At 40.7% G+C, this 23,493-nt stretch overlaps 1 protein-coding gene across 5 annotated transcripts in view; it reads right to left on the bottom strand.

The window, feature by feature from the left end:
• Positions 1 to 3,454: 3,454 nt before the first annotated feature.
• DAB1 (DAB adaptor protein 1) overlaps positions 3,455 to 23,493 on the bottom strand; it is a 128,294-nt gene continuing 108,255 nt past the window's right edge. For 3 of the 5 annotated variants that reach the window (XM_085231315.1, XM_085231316.1, XM_085231317.1), the window contains 7 exons: positions 22,368 to 22,424; positions 19,904 to 19,966; positions 18,693 to 18,801; positions 16,932 to 17,480; positions 15,990 to 16,117; positions 15,149 to 15,220; positions 3,455 to 6,809 (listed from right to left, as the gene is read on the bottom strand). In XM_085231315.1, the coding sequence (XP_085087441.1) occupies positions 6,765 to 6,809; positions 15,149 to 15,220; positions 15,990 to 16,117; positions 16,932 to 17,480; positions 18,693 to 18,801; positions 19,904 to 19,966; positions 22,368 to 22,424 (1,023 nt within the window). In that variant the 3' untranslated portion in view covers positions 3,455 to 6,764. Of the gene's footprint in view, positions 6,810 to 15,121; positions 15,221 to 15,989; positions 16,118 to 16,931; positions 17,481 to 18,692; positions 18,802 to 19,903; positions 19,967 to 22,367; positions 22,425 to 23,493 lie in introns of all 5 variants that reach the window. The other 2 variants (XM_085231318.1, XM_085231319.1) reach the window with 2 other exon arrangements.

Genomic DNA, 23,493 nt, shown 5'->3' on the forward strand with positions numbered 1-23,493 from the left:
CCTTTGACACAATTGACTTAACTGTTAATTATTTACAAACAACAAAAAAAAACCCTCATCATCACTTACAGGAAAGACCTCCCCATCCACAGGATTTTGCTAGCTCAGAAATGTAGTGCACATCCAATATTTCTACAGCAGCAAAAGAGAAGCTGTGATCATAAGCACACAGCACACTCTTGATTTTACTATGAACCGTGTCTCGCAGTGCATAGAGATTATTCCTGCTTGCTGCCATGCTGCTCATCTCTGTTCCTCAATTAGCAGAAAGACATTAGGTTAAAATCACAGCAGGGACCAAGGAGGAATTTCCTGCGTGTTAACATATTTTTCTTCAATGAAAATTGAATGGCACAAGCAGACTTCCCAAATTCCAAGAGGACAACCAACGCTGGTTTCCCACCTCCGTTGATCTGTGGGGCAATGTCACCTTCTAACACTGCCCACATCCTCTCTCCACAATTCAGTTCCTTCCTCACTGCTGGCTGTAACAGCCAGGCTGCCTGCTGAGCTGTTTTTTAAATCTCAAAGCACTTAGCCCTCATGGAGCTCTAAGTCACTGAACATGGGTTTTATCACATTTGAAAATGAAGACTCGCTAAGTGTCCATCATGAACACTGAGCTCTCAAGTGCAATGTATCCTTTGCAAGGTTCATAACACCAGGGTTCAGTTTGTAACCCCTCGCTCCTGTAAATAAAACCCATACAGCTTCACCAAAGGCAATTCTTTTTAAATGGCAGCTTTCTGCCCAAAGAAAAGCTCTGAAACATATCGGTGATGAAAGGCCCTCCGTCGGGAAGGTCAGATGGGAGCAAGAAGCTGTTTATGCTGCAGTTAGTGGTCAGAAAGAGCTTCCATTTCTCCTTCTCCGAGAAAATCTTTTTGCTCCCTGCTTCATAACTCACAATATATTTCCTCCTGCAGAACACAGCTGGCTCATTCCAGAGGGGGCTCTCCCATAGATTTTAATGGGGAGGAGCATAACGTGGCAAATACATGACAAAGTTTACAAATAACAGAGCCAAAGGGACACTTACAGCATTCACTTACAACTGACTTTGTTGCATTGCCATTTTTGTTACTAACACAGCCATTTTCTGGCAGTGAAGCTGGAATCCAAGAAACCCTGGATACAAACAAATCACCTTGTTGAGTTTATTGTCCTTTACTGCCTTTTGATTGACTAAAAACAGTGACTCAGTCTGAACTAGTTACAGGTACATCTACACCAAAAGCTCCAATTCTAGGGTCTTGTGAAGACTTCAAGGCAGTGGATACAGCATCAAGTAGGCAATGGAAGAAAAACCATCATGCCCACATCCCTTGTCTCCAGTCCATTTCCATCAGATTTCAAGATAATGCACACTCAAACTCACTTTCAAACTAGAAACTCAGCAGTTTTTTTGAAGAAAAAATTTGACTCATAATCTAAATATGCCAAATAATAGAAAATTCACAATAAATTGCAGCAGCTTACAGTATCTGCTTATTTCTAATACGACATGCTTCGACATAGAGCCCTTCTCAAGCCCCCATCAACCACCTGCTGTTAAGGAACACAGGAATGCCACAGAAGCTTTACTCTGCTGGTACCTGGCGATAATTCTTCATAACCCTTTATTTTCACAAATGTCTGGGGCTGAATGGACATTGATTTGCTGCCTGTTAACATGTTTTTCTTTTAATCTACTGTGATATCCATTCTATTCTGCTTAGAACTATTCATATAAGTGGTGCTGCGGGAGCTATGAAATGGGACTGAAAAGCTGGCAAATTGCATCAGGTCTTAAAAGACCTTTAAAAAAAAAACACACTCTATATCTGAAAGCCACTTGATTGGGTAACATTTGAAGCTATTCTTCTTGCAGAGATTTTTCAGGTGCTGATAAAACATTTTAGGGGTGATAGATTAGCCACATGGCAAATACGTGCATTGAGATAAGACTATTTAAAGCTCTAAAAACTAATAGCTGGACAATTGTTTCACTAATAGACCCGCTATTTCCTGCCTCTTGTAGGATAATTTTAGAAAGAGACAGAAACAGTACAGTAATCAGGAAATCGTACCAGGATATCTCCTCATATTCCTCAATGTCATGCTGAAATGTATAATTTGGTTTCCACACACTTCGATACAGTAAATGAAGAAAGGGAAAAAAATAATCACTTTTTTTGGTTCCCCACACCAGCTCTCTGCTTTATCCTTGGCATTCAAAAAAGGCTCTTGATGGGCCTGATCCTAAATAGTGAATGTGCCTGAGAAGACCAGCTTGTGGAAGACCTCATCCCAAGAGAGTTCACAAAATAACTTATGATGTTATTTGTCATAGTACCATGAGAGCACAGCCAGGAACAGAATAAAAGCCAACTGGTTTCCCATGTAGGAAAAGAATACGAAGCCACAAGCATGGCATGCAACATACGGACAGTATTAGTAATACAGTACAGATGCTCAAGCAGAATATATGGCTCAGACTCACACATTCAATCCAAAAATGCACTTTTTAGTAGTTATATGGAATTCCACTTCGTTCATTTACCACTGTATGTTTCCCACGTTGGCTTAGGGAGACAACTACAGACAAAACTCTGGAGCACAAATGACAACAGTCATTCCCTTCACCTCCTATCACTGCTTTGAAATGATATTCTTCTGACTGAGGACTGAGTTTGTATTTGCCCATAAACTAGTAAATATGAACCTGACAGGACAGGAGTTCTTTAGAAAGAAAATAAACAAAGAAGGAAATAGGAAAAAGAAGGAAGAAACGTCACCTTCAATCCAGTGTACACCAGTTGTGGTTGTGTGCTCCCAGCCTACACAACTGCTTTCCCAGAAGATGCTGCCATGGGAAAAAGAGGTCTGTTTGAGTCCTTGCTTCTGCAAAACTGCAGGCTGATCCTGAGAATTGATTGCTAAACATGTTCTCATCACTGCAGAGATCATGGCCTTCATTATCTTTAGGTAAATTGGGATTGTTTCTTCAACTAGTTACATTTGAGTTGGGTATTTTTACATACAATCAACAAACTCCAACTCTGCTTAGGTTGCATTAGCCCTTAATGAATGCAGCAGCATGACCTGTTGGACAACTGGGGCAGATGGGAAAAGGGATGGGCCAGAAAGAAGAAGAAATGCAAAAAAATACATGTGCATACTTACAGTTCTCTCTCTTCGTGCATATAGACATGTTGCATATTGAAACTTCAAGGCAAATCTTCCATATTTACCTTACTAAGCAAAAATGTTATTATTCCTCACCTCTGCAAGAAAAGCAACACCTGGGCTGTCTGAGATTAGGTTTTACCCAAAGTGAGGCGCTTCTTTTTCTCCTATCCAAGATGTTCATAGCCATCAAAACTATTGGCTAGGATAGATATCCATGTGCTGTACAAATGGCAGGATTTTCAAAGGAGAGCAAAAGCTATGAAACAAACTTATTGAAATGACACCTTTTTAAAATGTTTTTATTCATAACAGTATTACATGGTGTGTTACAGAAATTAATGGAAAATTTCTAAAAATTTGTTGGTTTTTTTTTGTTGTTGTTGTTGCTGAATGCATTATACATAAAGTTAAAAATAATGTGTCCGTATATGTTAACAAATGGTCATTATCTGAGGTAAAGTTAAAGTAGGTTTAGAAATGTACTGCAACAGTCATTTTATCTTTCTCATCTTTATTAAAAAAATATGTGTCAGAATGCAGAAATAAAAATGAATGAAAACCACGGAGTAAACATTTTTGCAAAGAAGGTGCCCAGTACGTTATTAGATGAAAGGTTTTGTCAGACACTTGAATGACTACGATCTATCTCTTCATGACAGGTAAAGATCAAGAATCTACGGGGGATGACAACAGGATGGCTGGTGGGATTCCCTGGTTTTTTAATTTAAAGTGACAAATTTAGTGCTAGTGAAGGACGAGGGATTCAACAATTGCACAAGCTGGATATCCGAGTTATCTACAAGACTGGTACAGTGCAGAGGCCGCACATTCCTCTCAACTCAACATCCCAATCGTGACAAAGACGATCTAACTGCATGACACAACAAGTCAGAATTGATTTATCAGTGTTAGTAATGGTATGACAGTAGCCCATGGGGATGGCCCAGCTGTCTCCCATGAAACGCTACAATCCCAGCCTCGTTCCCTCTGCAACTATTTGTTGCAAGAACTACAGAAATGATCTGCTTCCTACCAATACCATGTCAATGGATCCTCTGAGGCGTAAATCTCTTCTTTTTCTTTCAACGTTTTACCCCATAACTGGAAATGCATTAACCAGACTGAGCCTCAAATGTCTACGATGAATCAAAATTCTCTTCTCAGTTCCGTATGGAGGACAAAACCAAAAAGAGCTGCTGAGGAAGTAAGTAGCACCACAGTGCAAATTAGGAAAATAGGCTTCAAATGTCCTTCAGAAACAGTTTTTACCTCTGCTTTTAATCCTGAAACACTCAACCCACCAGGTTTTAGTTCATTTTCTCCAATTAGAAAACCAACCTTCCTTCTCATGGGAAAATAAGATTGCTACAGAACTGTTTGCACATGTCTAAGGGATAAGCATCAAACGACTGTGAATGGGAATAAAAGTCTTCTTCTCTGCAGGTTCAGTGGGTCTATTCACAGCTAATTTTTTCATTCACATACATTCTGCAACGCACTTTGCTCTAATTTCTCTAATTCAAAATAAAAGATTGGAATCATGGTGTGAGATTTGGTTGTACATATCAACAATTGCCACCCCAGGTAATTATTCTGCCATTCTAAACCATTTTTATCTTATCATAGAGATGAAGGAAAGTAAAATATTTATAACTCCAGGCCTATTTTAACCATGACAAAAATGCAAATCCTAATGTGTCAATTTAAAAACAAAATCTGCACAATAACCCTAAAAACAGATTAATCATTTAATTTCTTTAACCTTTTTTTACTTTTTCTATTTTTTTTCTGTTTTTTTCTTTTTTTACTTCTTTTTTTTTTCTTTTTTTTCTTTTTCTTCTTAGTGTTAAACCACTAAATTCAATATACTGTAACTGCATAGGAACATCAGGAAAACACATTTGACCTGTATAACAATTCTCTGTAGGGCAAAAATATATAGATTCTTTATGAAAATCATGTGCTAAACATATGAACCCAAACACTGCACTTCTGCTTCATAAATGTAAAAAAACGGAAGTTTTAAATTCTTTCATTCTGTGTGTAAACAGCTCGATGACTTCTATGCAGAGGTTCTGGAATCATAATGGAATGCCAATGAAAATGTGATTTCTCTTAAGTAGAGTATGCCTGTGTGAAGAAGCTACACCATAAAATCATGTGTTCCCATTAATTTCAATAGTTGCTGACAAGCTGACTGCCTTCTGCAAATGCTCTTGAGCTTCAGCCCATTATCGTAAGCACGTGAGAAAACGTATGTGATGTGAGAACCACAAACTGGGTTTGCCACACCTCCCAAGCACTGCAACTTGCTACCTTCTCTACTGTGTAATGGCATTAGTAAAAGAATTCTCATAACATTTATATTTACATTAAAAAAAAAACCAACAAAAAAGCAAACAAAAAAAACCTGGCAATTTTCATTCAAACTCCTTAAAGCCATTTCCCCTTAAACAATTAAAGAGTTTAACAGTAAGATTTTTTTTTTCAAGTTATAAAATAAAAATCCCATTTGATTTTTTTCTGATGTACAAAAAGTGATAAAGATGAACAATTTGATCACAGAATCAGTTCGTTATTCCAAAATCCATGCCACCTTTGTCCCATTTTTAAAGTCCGTTTCATCCAACTTCCTAAACCAGAATCATACCAGTATTATTTGGCAAATGATTTTTTTTTTTTTCATCAAAAATGGCACACAGAGAAGAAAACACTTGTCTGCATAGCATTACAGCAGCAAGATACTGAAGAAATAAAAATATTCCTTTTCTGTACTTTGTTTAGAGTTTCCTAGGAAATACTGAATCTTCCGTCTCTTCCATCGGTGGGATTCCATGTCTTTTCTCTACCCACAACATGAGTATTCAAACAGAAAAGCAGCATTTCTTCCTCATGATGCACTAGAACTTAAAGGTACATTTGGCAACATTTTCAGTCCGGATGGATAAACAACAGAGTTTTATTCTGTGGTTTCAAGTTAAGAATCATTTCCGCAGGAGGCGTTTTGCTCTTGGATCTGTCACTCATACAAAACTACAGAATAAGAAATACAAAAAAAATGACACTGCCAGTATTTTTCTGTTGTTGTTGTTTAAATATGCCTACACAAGGAAAAAAAAAAAAAAAAAGTCAGGATCAGCCTGATGTAAATGATGATGAAAAACATGTCACCGTGACATAAAAAGTGCCGACTTGTGCCCAAAAGGCTGTTGAATGATGATGCCACTGCTACATACAGATTCTGCTTTTTTGCTCAAAAGAAAAGGAATGCTCATTATTTATATGTGGCATACACAAGACAAGAAATGTTGAAAAGAAGAGCGAGGAGTGAGATTTCCTAGTCTGGATACCCATGAGCTGTGGGGACAGGGCCGGACTCCTGGTGCGCTAAGCAGGGAGCTGTCACTTTGTGCTGCCATAGGGATCTGCCATCGGTTGCCAAAAATTGTCAGGAACGCTCATAGAGCCAGTCCAGGAGGGCAATCATCTATCCTTGCCAGACAAAATCAATCGGAAAAAAGCAAGAGAGCCAAAGGCCTGCCAGGTGGTTGGGTTTCATTCCAGTCTCGGAGCACCGCAAGCCCGTACCAATGCTATTTCTTAGGTCTGTTGATCTGGGCGTAGAGAGGTTCTGCTTCCTGGGGATGATAAAAATAAAATAAGCGGAGATGTCTCCAGACATTTTGAGAACATTTTCACAACATCTGCTTGAGGACAGCAATACCTCGTGAGTAAAACCCAAAGGAAGTGTTTGTTTTCTGTGCTGTTTTGAGCGATCGCGGCACCCCAGTTGGGTTGTGAAGGAAATATGACATTGTTTCAGGAAAGGCATGCTTACAATCAATTTCCTCTTCCTTATTGGCTGTGCACCGATCCTCAGGAGGTATTGCTGGGCATAGACACATGGAGAAATGAAATGATTTTTGTACAACTGGGTGTTTTGAAGTTTACGGGCCAGAAATGCAGCTGGCACAAAAGGCTGCTACGTCGGGCTGAGCATCCCACCCAACAGCACAGCTATGGTACTCAGCCACGGATTTCACACAGCTCAGGTAGGAAAACAACTGCAAGCAGAAGCTGCTGCTGAAAGCTGAGCTAACGAAGCTGCGACGGGATTGAAAATAGCAGTATTTTCAGAGCTATGTGGTGTGTGCTGCCTATGAAGAACGAGAAAAGCTGGCTCTGAACAGCTTGCTTAGGGATCTGCATAGCCATTAGTACAGTTGTTAAAGCAGGGAGGAAAGGATGGTGGTTTTTCTTAGGAATTTCCTAGATGTTGAGGAAAGCAGCTGTATTTTCAGTGCTACTTCAGAGCTGACACCTGGTGCTTTCGCAATCCTGGCTGCAGAGTGAGGCAAACCAGCCATGGAGCCTGCAATTCACTCTCCTTCATTTCCAGAAACGAATTTATTAAACTAAAAATGACATTTAAGAACAAGACAGGCAAAAAGGCTAATTAATGCCATACTGCATTAACTCTCCACAGCTCAATAAATATTCAAATACCATGCCACAGAGTTGAATTTAACCAAGTTCAAATCAACTCATGTACAGCAGTACCAGCAAAAGCTGACTTTAGGCAAAACCCTTTGAAGGCTGGCAAAGCACTGGGCACTGCAGATCACAGAAACATCTGGTAGGAGGTGGCACTGATTGGTAATTGCTGCTGTTGAAGATGCTCCATTTTTGCAGCCTGCAGAGATACTTCTTCCCTGTTTCTTACCTACAAGAAGCCCTGAGAACACTATGAGCATTAAAAGAGAATGAGCAAAATCTCTCTGAATGATTAAATAAAGGCTGCTGAAATTATCCACAGCAAGAGGCAAATACATCTGATGACCTTGAAAAACCAAAGGTAATCAGAAGAGATGAGTGAGAGTAAATAACTGCATCTCACATCATGTGTGCTGAGCCCACCTATGCCAATTTTCATGTACTGCAGACACGAAGCTAGCAGAATGATCTATCACTGCCAGTTCTGAGAAAATCTGTACTAATTAATGTGGAAAGCTGACACAGACCAGACCACTCTTCAGGCATGTGCTGAGCCTGAGGTGACTGCAAAGGGAAGCAACAAGGAAAGAGAAGAAAAGGGGAACAAAGGATGTTGTTTTTTTGAGTTCCTTAGGGAAAATAAAGGCCTTTTGAAACACCACATGTGTTTTCTAGAGACGTCCTCTAATGTCTGTAAAGTACACAGACACATGGAAAGAACAGGTGTCCCAAGGGTCACCTGGCATCACTGGAAGAGGAGTTCATTGTTGGCTATTGGCACTTTCAACAGTCCATGATGGAGACTCAAATTACGTGCCCCCACCTTTTGTAAATGCCCAATATTTATCTGAACATACACTTCATGTGGCAACAGCCTTCATTTCTCAATGATTTAACTTTTTTTTTTTTTTTTGAGTATTTTGAGTGAAAATCATGTTCTTACGTATTTTTTTTGGTAATTTTCCCATTTAGATGCCTGATTTTTCTTCTTAGTGTATCAGACTTGTCTTCTAATATTATTCTGAGATAATTCATCAGTGAATCTTGACTGCAGCTCAACATTGCAAATAGCATCTGTGAAGAACTGATAGTGACCCTCCATAGAGCAAAAAGAGCAGTAAAAGCCAGAGGAGAAACAGAAGGAGAGTTGAGACCTGTTGACTCCCCAAACAGTCTCCTCCAGTGACAGGCAGGAGGGCTTTCACAAGGATTGTTTGGGAAGGTTTTGGAAGCAGAAATACCCACTTGCCTTCTTTTTATGCCCTCCACAGAAAAGCCACAGGAAATGTAACTAAAAGGCAGGAGAACCAAAGTGTTAGCAGAGCTGTTTCACTGACATCTTCTGCTTTCTACTTCTATTACTGCATTAGGAACAGATTCAAAGGGAAGTAAACCAGCAAACCAAAAAAAAAGGGTCTTTTTCAGAGAAAAAAAAAAAAAAGAAAAAAAAAAGATTAGATAAGATGGCATACAAGGCTTCCAATTGAGTGTTTTCAATTCTCTATGATTGGCCCCAAAGCACTCCTGACGTACATTCATCAGCCTGCAGGGATGAAATAAGAAGACAAGTGGCAGCATCTGGTTTTGCTGTTAAATTACACTTGAAGGGTTCCATCAACTTTGGGTTATGCAATTTCTGGTAGATGCTTAAAAAGCAAATGTTTTCATTTGTGTTTGGAGGCTCCTTCCAGAGCAGCGTTCACCTACACCCTCACATACTGACATGGCTCCTGTGCTGAAGAGCAGCATTTAAATTAGGAAATACTGAAGAATGAGGATACGAAATCACAGACAGATACCTGACTGAAGAGGCAGGTTGGACAGGAGAAGTCCAAGTGTACACTGCCTCAAGTTAAAACACCCAAATGTTTAGGTATCTAGAAGTATGCTGTGCAATGCTGAGTTAAGAACTCTCTTGAATCTCACTGCAGGAACTGTTGAGGAGAAATTTTTCCTTTCGTACGATGCATTTACATATTCCAGAGATACATCATGTTTAAAATCTGTTAGTTGTTCCAATTTTAAGGAACATTTTGCACAACAAACAACGCTGTAGTAAGCAGTAGGGACTTGTGGTAGCCTATACTACTGCATGAGATAACGAGGTTCCTAATGGTTTTGAATAACATTATGTACTCACTACAAGTGAAGTTGCATCCAATCTAAAGGTATTAACATCTGGCCCTCAGCAGACATGGGAGAAATCTCCGACAGATTCAGTATCTATTTGGGCTTGTGTCAGTGAGCTGGCTCACAAAATGTAACACAGGACTTGGTTAGGGAGCAGTTCTTTTTACACGGGTAGTCCTTTCATCATTGCAAGGCACCCTGCTATGTGCAAAGCTCCAGGCAAGTTGTACTGAATTGTAGAGGTGAGGCCTGCAGAGATTTCTTTGCCCTTTGCAATAGATTCTCAGCACTGCTTTTACTCCTGGCTGACTGATCAGAAAGGGCAGGCTCAAATGATTGAGTTTCATGAAATAAGAGTGCTAAAACGCCAGCCAAAACGAGAACCTTGTGCTGGGGATGCAAGTGAAGGGAAGCAGGAGTGCAATGCATCTTCTCAATTGCATGCTGATTTAATAAAGTAGGACATAGTACATTCGGCAAGCAATATTTAAATATCTTTTGGTGGTAACACCAGTAACTCCTACTCACCCATTAACAACCCGTGGCTCAATGTTGCCTGTTTTTAATATAATTAGCCTCTATTAGCCACAGAAATATAGCAACCTGCCAGTTAGGGATTGTGGCTGGAAGGTGTCTGTGTTCTTACTACAAACCTGCCCAGGAATATCTCTTAGTCTCAAGTATCTAGTAGTTAAAAAGTCTGTAATTCTAGCATCAAGAAGGATGCTATGCATTCACAAACTGGAAAAAAAAAACCAAACAAGAACAAAACAACAGTTGAGAACTATTAACAAGAGATGAACTCTGCTAAAGTCTGGATATGGAAAAATAGTGAATTATAGTAGAGAAACACTCCCATCATTTTGGGGTTCCCTTCCTAAGAAAACAAGAGCCATCAAATTATACTTTCCATTTATTTTTCTGTCAATTCTCCTTAACGATTCCTGAATCCAATAGCCAATCTGAAGCAAATTGTAGTGAAGTTTCAGACACTAAATTACCACAAGAGTCCTGAATACCAGTTGCTGTGCAGAAGATGGGGAACTTTTAATGACCTCATTACACAGAAAGCTCAGAGAATTTGTTCCCTAACTGAATTGCTGTATTGTCAATAAGCAAGCACACAGGCCACTAGTATGTTGTCTCTTGTTCAGAGGAAGAAAGTGGAGAAATGGAAGGTACCAGGCTACTTCAGGTGGGTCTGGAGACACTGGAAGAGCTGAGAAACCAGTGCAAGAACTGGTCATATTAAAATAGACAGGAGGAGGGGTCAAGTGAGAGAATCATAGGAGTGAGAGGAAGGCACGTTTGTACGATGTCTCTGCTCCTTAGTCTGGATTTCTCTGTTTCTTGTCATATTCATGTTCCTTGGGAATGTGATGATGAATAAACAAGCACAAAAAACAGGGCCTGAAATGATAATTTCAGGATCTCTCCGGAATGAAGCAGTGCTTCCTATACTGTGATCCATTCCAAGTGCACAACCTATTAATTTCTCTCTAAGGTTCCTAATTCTGCTTGCTGCTGTGTCTTTTTGCAGAATAACAGCTCTAGAGCCTACGGCGAGTACAGGTCACTTAAAGTCATCGTGAATTTCTCTCTGAACTCCATTCAGTTCCTACTGAGACAGATGAATGATGGCAACAGATCCTACAAATACAGCCTGTGATGTCTGAGCACACCCAGATTCCCAGTGCAACGGAAAGGGGCCAGAAAGTAGTAGCAGGTTGCAGAAGCAGCTTTGTACGACCTCCTGAGGTTGTCTGAATTCTCTGACGAAGCCAGTATTTTGTCCTTGAGTTGTTACATTTCTGCCAACTGCATGGTCACAGCCTAGATAAAGACTTTCAGCAGCCTATTCTGGAGCTGACTGAAATTATTAGGAACATTCATCACAAAGAACGGCACATGGTCCGAGATGGGAGATGGCAGCGGGCCACCCAAGTCCCACCAAAAGCTGATAGACAAATATTCAAATGCACTGTTGCTCTCCTGACAGTGCTGATAGCATCATGAAGGGTGTGACACACTTTGAGGGCTTACAACTGTCTGCACACATTTCAAAGAACAACCAAACAAGCTTTTGAGGAAGATATGTTCTAGCCACAAATGTTTTGAAGGTTTCCTGAGAATCTCTCATGAATGACTGCCAGAGCAAGCGTTGGACTGGGAAGCATATCTATAGAGCTATATGTATTCCAGCATTTGGAATTACTTTTATTGGGTTAATTTCATTACCAAATATCCTTTTATTCCCTTTCAGAACTTTCACTCTGTTGCTAATTTGCCTTCAGGAATCAGTTTGTATTGTCCATAAGGAGTGAGGCAGCATTTCTGACAACCGATCGCAGTATTCAGGGCACACTGGCTCTTTCCACTCTCTCTTTTAACCACAGTTATCCACTGCACAGTCTAAAGATAGCAGCAGGGATTAAGTGTACATCAGCTGAAGATGGCAGACTTACTATTTACTGTTCACTCTACTCATTCTCCACACTACTCCTGTACAAAAGGAAGACAACTAGATACAAATCTTACTGTGAACAGTTCTGCAGATAGTTGATGTACTGAAAATCAGGCCTGGCTGCTCCTTATCTCCAAACATAAAGGGACAAATATGTAACTGATCCATAAAATGTCACATTTACCTACAAAGAACACATGGCCATTTGTAGCAGAGCTGTCTGTAAGAATGCCTACTGGTAGGATGAGGATTTTGAGAGTGTTAAGATCACAAAAGGAAGAGGTGAAATACAGAGAAACGAAGACAGTTATTGGAAGATGCTGAACTGCATCTAAATGGGAACATGGGGCATCAGAAGGAACCCAAGAAACCAAATTGCTAAGGTATACTGAAAGAGCAGGGCACAAAATACTAGGCATGCGAGTACTCTGAATACATCAAGATGAAGTAAGTGAAGATACTGCATGGGCACAGCTGATTTCACAGAAACCCCAGAAAGTGTATTTGAACTTTCTGAACACAGTGCTGTGTCTTGCTGCTGAGAGTCCATTCATCTGAGTTGTATGCTGTGCTGTTGTTGGTGTGAAGAACCATGTTCTGATAGAGGGAAGTAAGCTCCATCTAGCACACAGAAGTGGCTTCTAGGCAGACTGTGATTCTTTTGTACTACATGCTTCTCTCCATTATGTTTCTCCCCAAATGAGGGGCTCAGTACATAATGCAGTAATAAGTCCTGAGCTGATAATTCTCCACGGAGATTAGATTTTCCATCACTGTAATGATAGCAGGCTTCAGAACTAGATGGGCTGGTTTTAGCAAGTGGATTTCCTACAGCCTGCTGCTGGATGGCACAGTACTGAGGTACAATGATGCCAGTGTAACTTCACTGGGGAGATATTCTTCTTCAGCATCCTGTTCCTGCCTACAGCTTTTAGGAGTTACTGTAATATGATAATTAGTAGCATTATTTAACAATTCCTGGAATATATTTTGGATAATTATATCTAATTTATGCCAGATTGTACAAGGACTAACAGTAACTATAGAAAAAATATGGAGTGACTGACAACATACAAACTTTTACTTTCCAGGTAAAACAAAATATTTCAGTAAGTTTTATATACATACAGAACAAAAGGGGTCCCTCATTTGACTGCCTTACACAGCACTACGCAGCAACAGCCTTCAGCTACTGCTTCCAGCTACTTCCAGAACTGCTGATAGGTAAATGAGTGTGGTTAGCTCACAAATGATGCTAATTATCTCAGCGGCAGAAAATTAGAAAGAGATTTTATCATTATTCTCCTTGTGATGAATTCCTGAATTATCCTGACGATGATGAACCATAATAAACAAGAGCACGTAGGTCTGCAGAGTGTGGGATTCAGCTAAAAGACAAATCCTCTTTCTTGATCTAAGAAAGAAGTCCTGAGGCTGGGACAGCTGGCTGCGCCAGGGCTGGTAGAGTCAGACAAAGGCAAATGGTGCTATGTGGCACCATCAGTCTGTACAAGCAGCTCATGTTGGTGTAAAATAACCAATGGATGTTCTTGCTAAGCAGCCTGCCCAGCTTGACTCTATCTTTACGCTGTCATTTTTAGACTCATGGAAGCACAAGGCTTAACACTGCTTTTGCTTCAGCCCCCAAGAGCTGAGCTTTGTGTTGGTGAAGCAGAAGAAGGGAGAGATGCCTCCTCTCAGCACTACATATTATTAAGAGATAATCTTATTACTCCCAAGTGGATCAAAGCTAAGTTATTGTAAGACATTTTTTCTTAACCACATTTAAGTGCACAAAGTGGCTCCTAATGAAACTATTAAGTTTGAGTTGAAACCGATTATGCAGGCTCAGGGCAGATAAGTCACTGGTAAACACAGAGCGATTTCTGTAGAAAAATAAAAAGGGTTCTACCACTGTTATGGATTTGCTCCAGGAGCTCTGTGCTGAAGCACAGAAACAGTATAAGGTCACGTATTTGGGTAATACAAAACACAAATGGCAGACAGGGAGAAGATAATGAAACATATCCTTCAAATAGTAACACCGGAGAGTATTTGGATGGAATAACAATGCTCAGCACTCATAACACTTTGCAGTTTTACTGTCTCTTTGGTAGAACATATATATTGTATTGAAACAAATCACAGAACATCCACTAGCAGCCACATTTTCCAATGTGTTCTGTAGCACAAAAGATGAAAAGATCATCTTTCCCCTCTGTCTAAGTTTCAGTGAATAATGTTTGAAGAATAATTTTGAAAACATTGGTCTGCCAATGCTAATATCAGTGATCGTAACTTTCAGATGCTTTTAATTTGCAATTGGGGGTAAAAATACGCAAACCCATTTCAATAATTTTTACATGTAGATAATACATGTGCTGCTTCTACTGATTATCACATTGATTTTGAGTGGAGGTATTCCCGTATCATAACATAATTTTATTTAATGTTTGTTACGTCTATGGGAGAGATGTCTTATCCCATTTGATACGTTACGACTGACTAAAGGCCAGAATGGGTTTAATAAAAAATTGTTCTGCATAATACAATATATTGGTAGTGGTTCAGATTCCCTACTCCCCCTTTGAATTCGAACACAAAGTAAAATAAGTCTACATTTCTTCAAAGCATGCAGGCAGCTGAAACACACACATTCGCATAAGTTGCAACACATAGTGAATGGCAAAAGCCATGCAAACCACCAAGTATGAGGAATACACCGTGGATAATGGAGAGGAAAAAAAGGAAGAAATGAAAAGGAAAAAAAGCAAACCATGCATCCATGAAAGCAATGGTAGGCACTGGTGGAAGAATAAGTGAGCACCTCAGGGTGTAGAGAAAAAAAGGACAGATACCTACCCCAACCTGCGCTATCTAGCTACCGACCTGTGGACTTATAGTATCACCAGTTGGCTCACCAAATGGATCACTGTTGGATGAGGCCTGAGACTCATCAGGCTAGAATACAAGAACATAACACCTTTTTTTCTCAACAATAGAAAGTGAAAAGTCAACATGAGGTTATTTTCATGCTGTGGGCATAACAAGTACATCCTATCTCATGAAAACCAGAAAGTGAGACCTCACCATTGATATGTTCTCAAAGCCATAATGCTTTTCTACAGCTGATGCAGGCAGGAAAGGACCATACGTGTCATTTTGTACTTTGGTCCTTTTTTGTATAGACTCCTTCTTGCCTTTGGCTCACTTAGGCTCTTATCTGCCTAAGATACCTTGTGATTCAAAGTCACTTCATTTTGATAATATTTCTTGCTTTGGTCCACTGAGTCTAAGGCAAAGAAATACCAAGGGCCAGAACATTGAGGAATGCAACGAGGGAAGCAACTGGGATGCCAGAATGTGGAAGACAACATCAACCATCATTTTTTAACACACAACCTCTCGCATTTCTTTCTGCATCCTCAGCACTCATGTCATTTTACCTCGGACTCCCTTACATCACTATGTGAATGTTGGTACACTGGATACAGTTAATGTGTATAAACTTCAGATATGAACTCTGAGTTTGGTTCCTTGCATGCAGTATTAGGACACATCAACAGAAATGCCATGCTGATGTTCCCAGCTGTCAAAATCAAACCTGCAAATGCAGCTCCCCCTTAAATACCACCCAGTCCTACTAGAACAGTGATCTCTGACACTACCAAACAGCATTTTTCTAGCTAAAAATTGCTCATCAGTATTTAGAAGCCTTATTGCTACTCACAGCCTCCTGCTCCTCACTTTTGCTTGGGCTTTCAAACCCCTCTTCAAAGAGGTCATCTGCAGCAGGATCGCTGGTATGAGATGCTGATGATTTCGATGGAGAACTCTGTCTGGGTGCAGGGGTTGGAGCTAAACAAAGATTAAGGTGACAGCAATAGAATATATATCTCTTCATTTGTTCACAGAGACACAGCAGCACAAAATTTGCTCATGCTCTAGAGCCCTCAACTTACATTACCCCTGAAAACCATTTTCAGCAAAGAGCTGTAAGATGTAAATTTAAACAGAGAAGTCATTATCGATTCTGTAGGTCTGATTTCATTCAGTGGCTTCCAAATTAAGTTTGGCTGCATCTGGCTCATGTCTTTAGGAACCAAGGAGACACTGCTACATCACATTAGGAATGCGTGAGTCGCCTGCCCTATGGCAGATAAGCAAAACACAAGGTTTCTGACTGGCCGCTGGTAAACGCCTCCTGAATTCCTTTTCAGCAATCTGCAAAATCCCCCATCTCCATACTATGGCCATGCTAAGCTCATTTTACAGCTGCTCAGTGAATTTCCCCACATGTCCAACACATCAAGCAATTAGAATAAATACCCATCTCCTACTTTGTGCAAAGTATGCCTTGAATGGGATGTAGAAAAATCATTTATAAGGTTGAATGTTACCGGCATTTCCCAACCAGCTGGCACATCCCTAGCACAGAGCATATATTACTGTCTTATTAGCAATTAAATTTCAGGCTGCAGCTACTGGGGCTGTTGATTTCAATGGTCTCTGTAACACTTTTCTTTATGGCTGGAACGCATTTAATAAGCCAGACCATGCATGAAGGTTCTCAGTCCACATCTGTGTTGCAATTTACTATATGAAAAGTTAAATGCTTTGAGGAGCAGTCACATTTGAGGAAAGTTATGGCATAAATGATACGAACACTCACGTGAGTTTGTTGATGGTGTCGTGGAAGTCACAGGAGTCAAATTTAACTGAGAGATGTCAAAGTCATCACAATCATCTGCTTCCTGTGCCATCCCAACTTTGTTAAAGTAACTTGAGAAGGCCTCTGAGGTACAACTGAGGGAAGGCTGATCTGGTTTTCTTGATGGCACTGGTGGAGGCTGAGCCATCTGGAAATCTTTAAACATTTCTTTTCCCATTTTCTGCCTGGGCCTGTCTGTTTGCGGACTTGATCTGTTGGAATCGCTTGTGGGTGGAACAGTAGCTATAGGAGCAATGGTACCTTGAAACATGGCTGCTTGTAAAGGCAAAACAGTTTGTGTTGGCATGAAGGCAGTTGGTTGGAACTGACCAGCTACAGACGGCCACGGCTGCTGGGCAGGAGGAAAAATACCGGGTTGGCCCCACGCTATCGGCTGTCCTCCCTGCATCACCTGAGCAACTGGAGGCTGAGCACCCATGGCCAACTGCTGTTGAACAAGTGGTTGCTGTCCCCAGAATGAGGGCAAAACAGCTCCCATGGCAACATAACCTTCAAAGAATAAAGAAAGCAGAAAAATAAGAATTCCAGTAATGTCAGGAGCATGCAGAAAAGGCCACACAATAAATCAGAAATATGCGAGCTATATTAGTGATCCCAGAGCTTCAGCTTTTCCTTGAAAAGAAAACGGAAATGCATGTTTGAATTCACATTACAAGCACATATATACAAAAACATAGGTTGGAGTATATTGGCCATAATCCTCCTTTTCTGAACAAAATGCTCCTCTCTTCCTTAGTGACTACTCACATGTGTCTGTGAAGACATCTGCATGGACCTCAGTCATGTGCCACAACCAAAAACTAAGTAAAGTTTCAATCAGTGGCTGATTTTAAGTGGACCTTGCAAGGCAAAAAACCCCCCAGCTTTGTGATTCCAAGTTAATGAGTGATGAAAGAAGGAACAGGAACTCATATGTGTATGGATGGCTATGAAAGATTCCCTAGGCGTCCTTCTATCCCGCTCCCACTGTCACCTCATCTAAGCAGTGACCTGACATTATCCCCAGATGCTTCACCATCCGCATAACCTTTCTGAGATGTGGTGGCTAATCTGATACTGCAGCACAGCCCATCCGATAAGGAGTTAACCAATTAGGAGTCACTGTTGAATGATTCAAGGCACTCCTCCTTCTTCCTAAATGGAGTTGAGTGCTGTTTTGCAGCGCTCTGGGTATCCCAGGGAGAGATCAGCAGTCAAAACCCAATTCCTTGCATGTCTGTGCAGAACGTTACACGGTTTTTGAATTTTGAGCACTTTGAGGAACACAGAAAAGTCTATGGGAAACACCAGGGTTTACATAAGTGGAGTACTTTTGAAATGTAATCAAATCCTTCATGTCTCATTCTCTGCTTACCAAAGACAGCACAAGGTATTCACTGCAATTGCAAAGAAACCAGGGCTAAATCAGCCGCTTTTCTCTCTCTTGCAGCTGTACTTAGAAGGTATGTTATACAGATGGCTAAACTGCTGTTGAACTTCCAGTGACATTTTTGGGTTTTGCTTTTAATAATCTTGCTAAATTCACAATCACGTATTTTTGGCTTGTTAAAGAATCATTTTGCCTTTCCCTGCAGCACTGTCCTCAAAATCCTTCCCACTTCCAGTGGACAAAAACAGTGCCCTGAGGATTGAAATGCAAGTCGGAGCTGAGAACTGGTGACCAAATTTGAGCCAAACCCATATTTCTGATAGATTTCTTACCTGAGGGTACGGCAGCAGTGCTGAAAGGTACAGAACCAAACATGTCTGTACTAGCAGGAAGTGACTGGGATGAAGATGGGATAAAGGCATCACCTGGAGTAGCAGGAGTCTGCAATGGGACAGGAATAAAATGAAATGATACATATCAGCTGCAGCATATACTCGCTGCTGCTCCTCTGAAGCTCACAGTTTTAGAGGGAAGAAAGTGAAAGAAAAAAGAACGGAAAGATGTAGAAGGAGAAAAGCGATAGAAATAAAGAGTATTAGAATGTGCTGGAGAAAGGAGAAAAAGAAAAAGAGAGAGAATTTGCCACAGGAAAATAAAAATAGTCCTTTGTCTGGACTAAATCATACACAAATACCAATATATAGACTTGTGATTCTAGCCATTAGGTGACAGCCTGTATAAGCTACAGACTTAGGCATTAATGTAGAAAAACAGTAAAGGTAAATGAAATATCTGCAAGATATAACAGTGCTTCCAATCAACCAACAGGACCAGAGCCATTGGTCCACATTAAAGGAGAAACACAATCTAATTGAGCAAGCTAAGGGCAAGGAGACAGGACTTTGAGTATCTACTCCCAGACATCCTCCAGAACACCTTGGAGATCTGAGCCTGGTGACTTCAGAGCACTTTCATTTTCTCAGTATATTCATACTCCCCTACAGTTTAACATAAGGTTCAAAAATGCCATAGGAAAATGACTGTGTTTTCATCTTATGATGCAAAAAAGCCTGTTGAGAATGCTTTTATTCCTCTCAAAACACATTCAGCCCTCCCTCTCTTTACTCTTTAGTCTTTAATAGCAGTTCTGGGCTATGTGCTTGGTGGAATCAAGGAGTTGTGATATATCAGCTGTAACTGGATCTTGCTGCAGCACAGGAAAGAGACAGGGAGCTCAAGACAGAGAGCAGTGAAGCATGCAGCTCTGATAAACACCAGGGAAGGAGATCTGCAGTTCAGATTATATCTTATGTGACACCTAGCCCTATATCAGATAAATAAAAATTGAAGATATTTTTGCACTTCTTCAAGAACCAGTGATTCCACATTCAATTTGCTTCACTTTTATTTTCTTGGAACATAAAAACTACTTTGAAATCCTCCCTACTGCAATGGCCAATGACCTGAATTGTAAACATGCTCCATAAATGTGCTGAAAATAGGATGTAGGAAAACACCCCATCCAGTTTCCCTGGATACTTACTGGGGGAGAGGTTACATCGGGAGGAGTGGACATGTCCCCAAAAAGCTCTAGTTGGGTAACAGCCTGCAAAGATAAAAAAAACATCTCCATTTGCCTTTTGAGGAAAAGAAAGAGCAAGTTAATTTACAACAACTCGTAAAGTTAACTAGTAACAGCCATCAATACAAAACCAAAAGAGCCATATAGGCTTCAAATGTCCAGTTCCATATAGAAGAAACACATGGACTCGAGCTGTAGGATTTTTACATTGCCCATGGACCTAACTAGATGGCAGCTGATGCTAAAAAATGATACTATGGGGAACTCTCCTCCCTAAAAAACGAATGAAGCATGAGAAAACTACTCTGAATGGGACTGGATGCATTATTGCTCTGCCCTTAACATCACTGAAAACCAAGCACAATTTACCGCCAGCTCTGTTCCCTGGCTCCTTTTCCAAATCCCCAAATCAAGGTCTTAAAACACGGCAGCAGGCTGTGGAAGTGACAGAAGGATACAGAAGGGAAGGACTTTGAGAGTGCTGCCTGATTTCCCCTTGCCCATGGGACAGGTGTGACCTGGATAAGTGGACTTGAAGGAGGATGCACAACTGGGTTATTATAAGTTTGTAACTCTACATATAACTCATGTTGGAAGTGTTTTCTAAGGGCATCCTTCAGTTTGATCTCAAAATAGGTCACCCGTACAAGTCTCATGTAACTGGACCAGAGGGGAAAAAGCACTTTCATAATAAGGAGCACCTTGACTGGCTGCAAATACTTCACTCTGCCAAATGACTGGCATGGAAGTCCTCATATTTTAACTGGAAATTAGAGTAAGATATTAATTAAGGTTAATACAACAATCTGAAGGACCCCTATAGGGATATAACGCTCAGAGAGGCTCCACTTTCAAAGAGTCAATTTCAGGACAGCCTGATTCCAGCACTCAACCTCTGGCCATTATTCTAACGAACACTGATGATTAAGGTAATGGGTGTTTTCAGTACGGGCAGAGCTACAAAACGTGGCCAGTCTTTAAAACTGCTCATGAGTGAACTAGGACAGAAATAACCACAGGGTCTGTGTGTGCTCACGTTGAGACCTTGGTGGAAGGCAGCAGAAGCAGTCGTACACCTAGGGATGTCCCCCCTGGCTGGGTGCTTTCCCCCCAGATCATCTCAACTGGAGTCTAGGGCCACCAAACCTCAGAGCTCCATGGGCAACCTAAACCTATCTACAGCCCTTAGCAGGATGGATATACAGGAATGCCATGGTGGCAGCTCAAGGACTAATTCTTTATCACCTTTCTTTTGCTTGTGGGCTTTCCTTCTCCTTCGCACTGTACTCAATCATACCCACACAGATGGGAATCCAGAATTTTTGGTCTAAATGGGATTTAGTAGCAATATTAACTCGGTTCATCAAATCTCAGCTCTCTGCAACATCCTTTCACATACGCTTGATATTAACTTGAGTCTCGACCTGCAAATCTAGCCAACACTGAGCCCTTACATTAAACACCATGCTAGCTGATCAGTCTTCACAGCTTCAGAGCATAACAAAGGGGAAAAAACACCCAGAGAGCTTTTTACCCCACACTTTTATTATAAATGCTCTTCTAAGAAATAAGACTATCGTTCAATATATAATAGTTCCAAAGGTTCATACATTTTTGCAATCCAATCTCTGTTCCCCCTTACAAAAGCAATGCTACAATCAGTTTCAGCTGGAATCTATATAGCAGCTTGGATAACTCTCAGCTTTATGTCTAAAAACATACCTAGGGATGAATTATTTCATATTTTCTCACATCATGCCATATATTAAATAGATCACATTGCTTTAGTCATATAACAGTGCATTTTCTTCATATGAGCCTATATATCACACTAAGTATCTGCGTGGAAATGGAGGAAGGAATAACGAAGAAAACCATGGGCAAACCAATTCTAGAGTGTATGGCCAAAATCCTGCTTGAATACTACAAAAAAACAAACAACCCAGAGTGTGGGCACACACACTAGTTACAATGCCCACAGATTGGAATGATGACAAGGGCAGCACTCTTCTGAAGCTGCTCCAAGCCTTGCGTTGGCGCTGCTGATTCAAGAGGCCAGGAGACACCATACCTCAAAAGAGGCCACTTTCTCCCCACCCCTCCAAACGACTCGCTCAGCATCACCCCTAAATCTGCTTTTTTTTAATCCCTGTATCACTGCTGAGCTTTTTGTAGAGCTGTCCCCACAAACACAGTGTTATCCATCTGCAGGCGGTGGGATTCTGGCCACCAACTTTTACTTTTGTGATTTCAGTCTCATTACACAACCAAATGCACCCGTTAGACTTTCTTAAATTATTCACATCTGATATATTAGCTAAGTTCCAGCAAAGTTAATCCCAAGCAAAACATTTTTAGATGGCACTATTCCTACAGCTGATTTCATCTATATCTCCTTAAAACATTTTTAGTGTCACAACCTTACCTGAGTGACTGAACCAAGATTTTCATCAATGTCCAGCAATAAGTTTCCATTCTCCAGCTGCAAAGCATGATTTATGAAATGAAATGAATGATTTATGAAAATGACATGAATTTCTGAGCATGAAAATGATAACCTCCGTAATTATGACTCCACTATTGAAATGAAAAACCCTTTCCATCTTGCATTGAATACAGATAAGAAATCACACAGTCAAAATGAGCTCAAATGCTGCAAGATGGGGGAAAAACACAATTTATCTGTGCTAAATCTTCTGATGGATACAACAATGCCAATGCTTGCATCCCAACTATTTACTTCTTCAGATGTTTCTTAATTCAGCAATTAGCATACGCGATGAAGTCTGGTTCTGATGACATTAATGGAACTTCTCAATGGTTTGGGGAAAGGAAGGGCTTAAGATGCTCAGAGGAAAAAAATACGGTTGTGAATCAAAACTCTAACAGCAAATTTGTGGAAAAGCACACTTTCCTCTTGCCTAGAAGAACTAACATCAGTGTAACAGCATTTATGATGCAGGTTTTCTTGCCACAGTTATTACTTACACAAATCAAGTTGCATTTAAATTCTTTTTGTATGTCTGTGTGAATCTGTGAGCCAGCTGTCTGTGTGCCCACACACTCACACAGGTCTCTACCCACTGACATATTTAAGGCAAATCACAACCTAAGTGGCCTCAGAATGCCAAATCTCAGACAACACGTATTGAAGCAATAGAGAACTTCCCTAAGAAAGAATCTTAACAATCAAATCCTTGAAAAAATCAAACATTAGGCAACTGAGAAGCTTCACAGGAATCACCACCCTGCAAACCCATTTCAAAATAAGCTCCAAAAGCCTTCGAAATAGCTCAGAATGTCCCCCCCAGCATCTCATCCCAGTCCTCGTTGGCTCTGGGAACGCAGCAGGGAGGCAGCACGCATGCAGGCTTGGACTGCTGGAAATTCCCACTTGTGCTGCAGAGAGACCCTGCACAATGCAGGCACGCCGTTACCAGGTGGGACTGCATCTCGCATCTGCAGGGGTGGATCTAGAGGGGCTTTGGGGTCCCTTCCAATCCAAGCCTGTGATGATATTAAACAACCAGGAGCCTCTTAAGACACTCCAA

This window comes from Meleagris gallopavo, chromosome 10, assembly GCF_905368555.1.
Source record: "Meleagris gallopavo chromosome 10, MGAL_WU_HG_1.1, whole genome shotgun sequence".
NCBI lineage: Eukaryota > Metazoa > Chordata > Aves > Galliformes > Phasianidae > Meleagris > Meleagris gallopavo.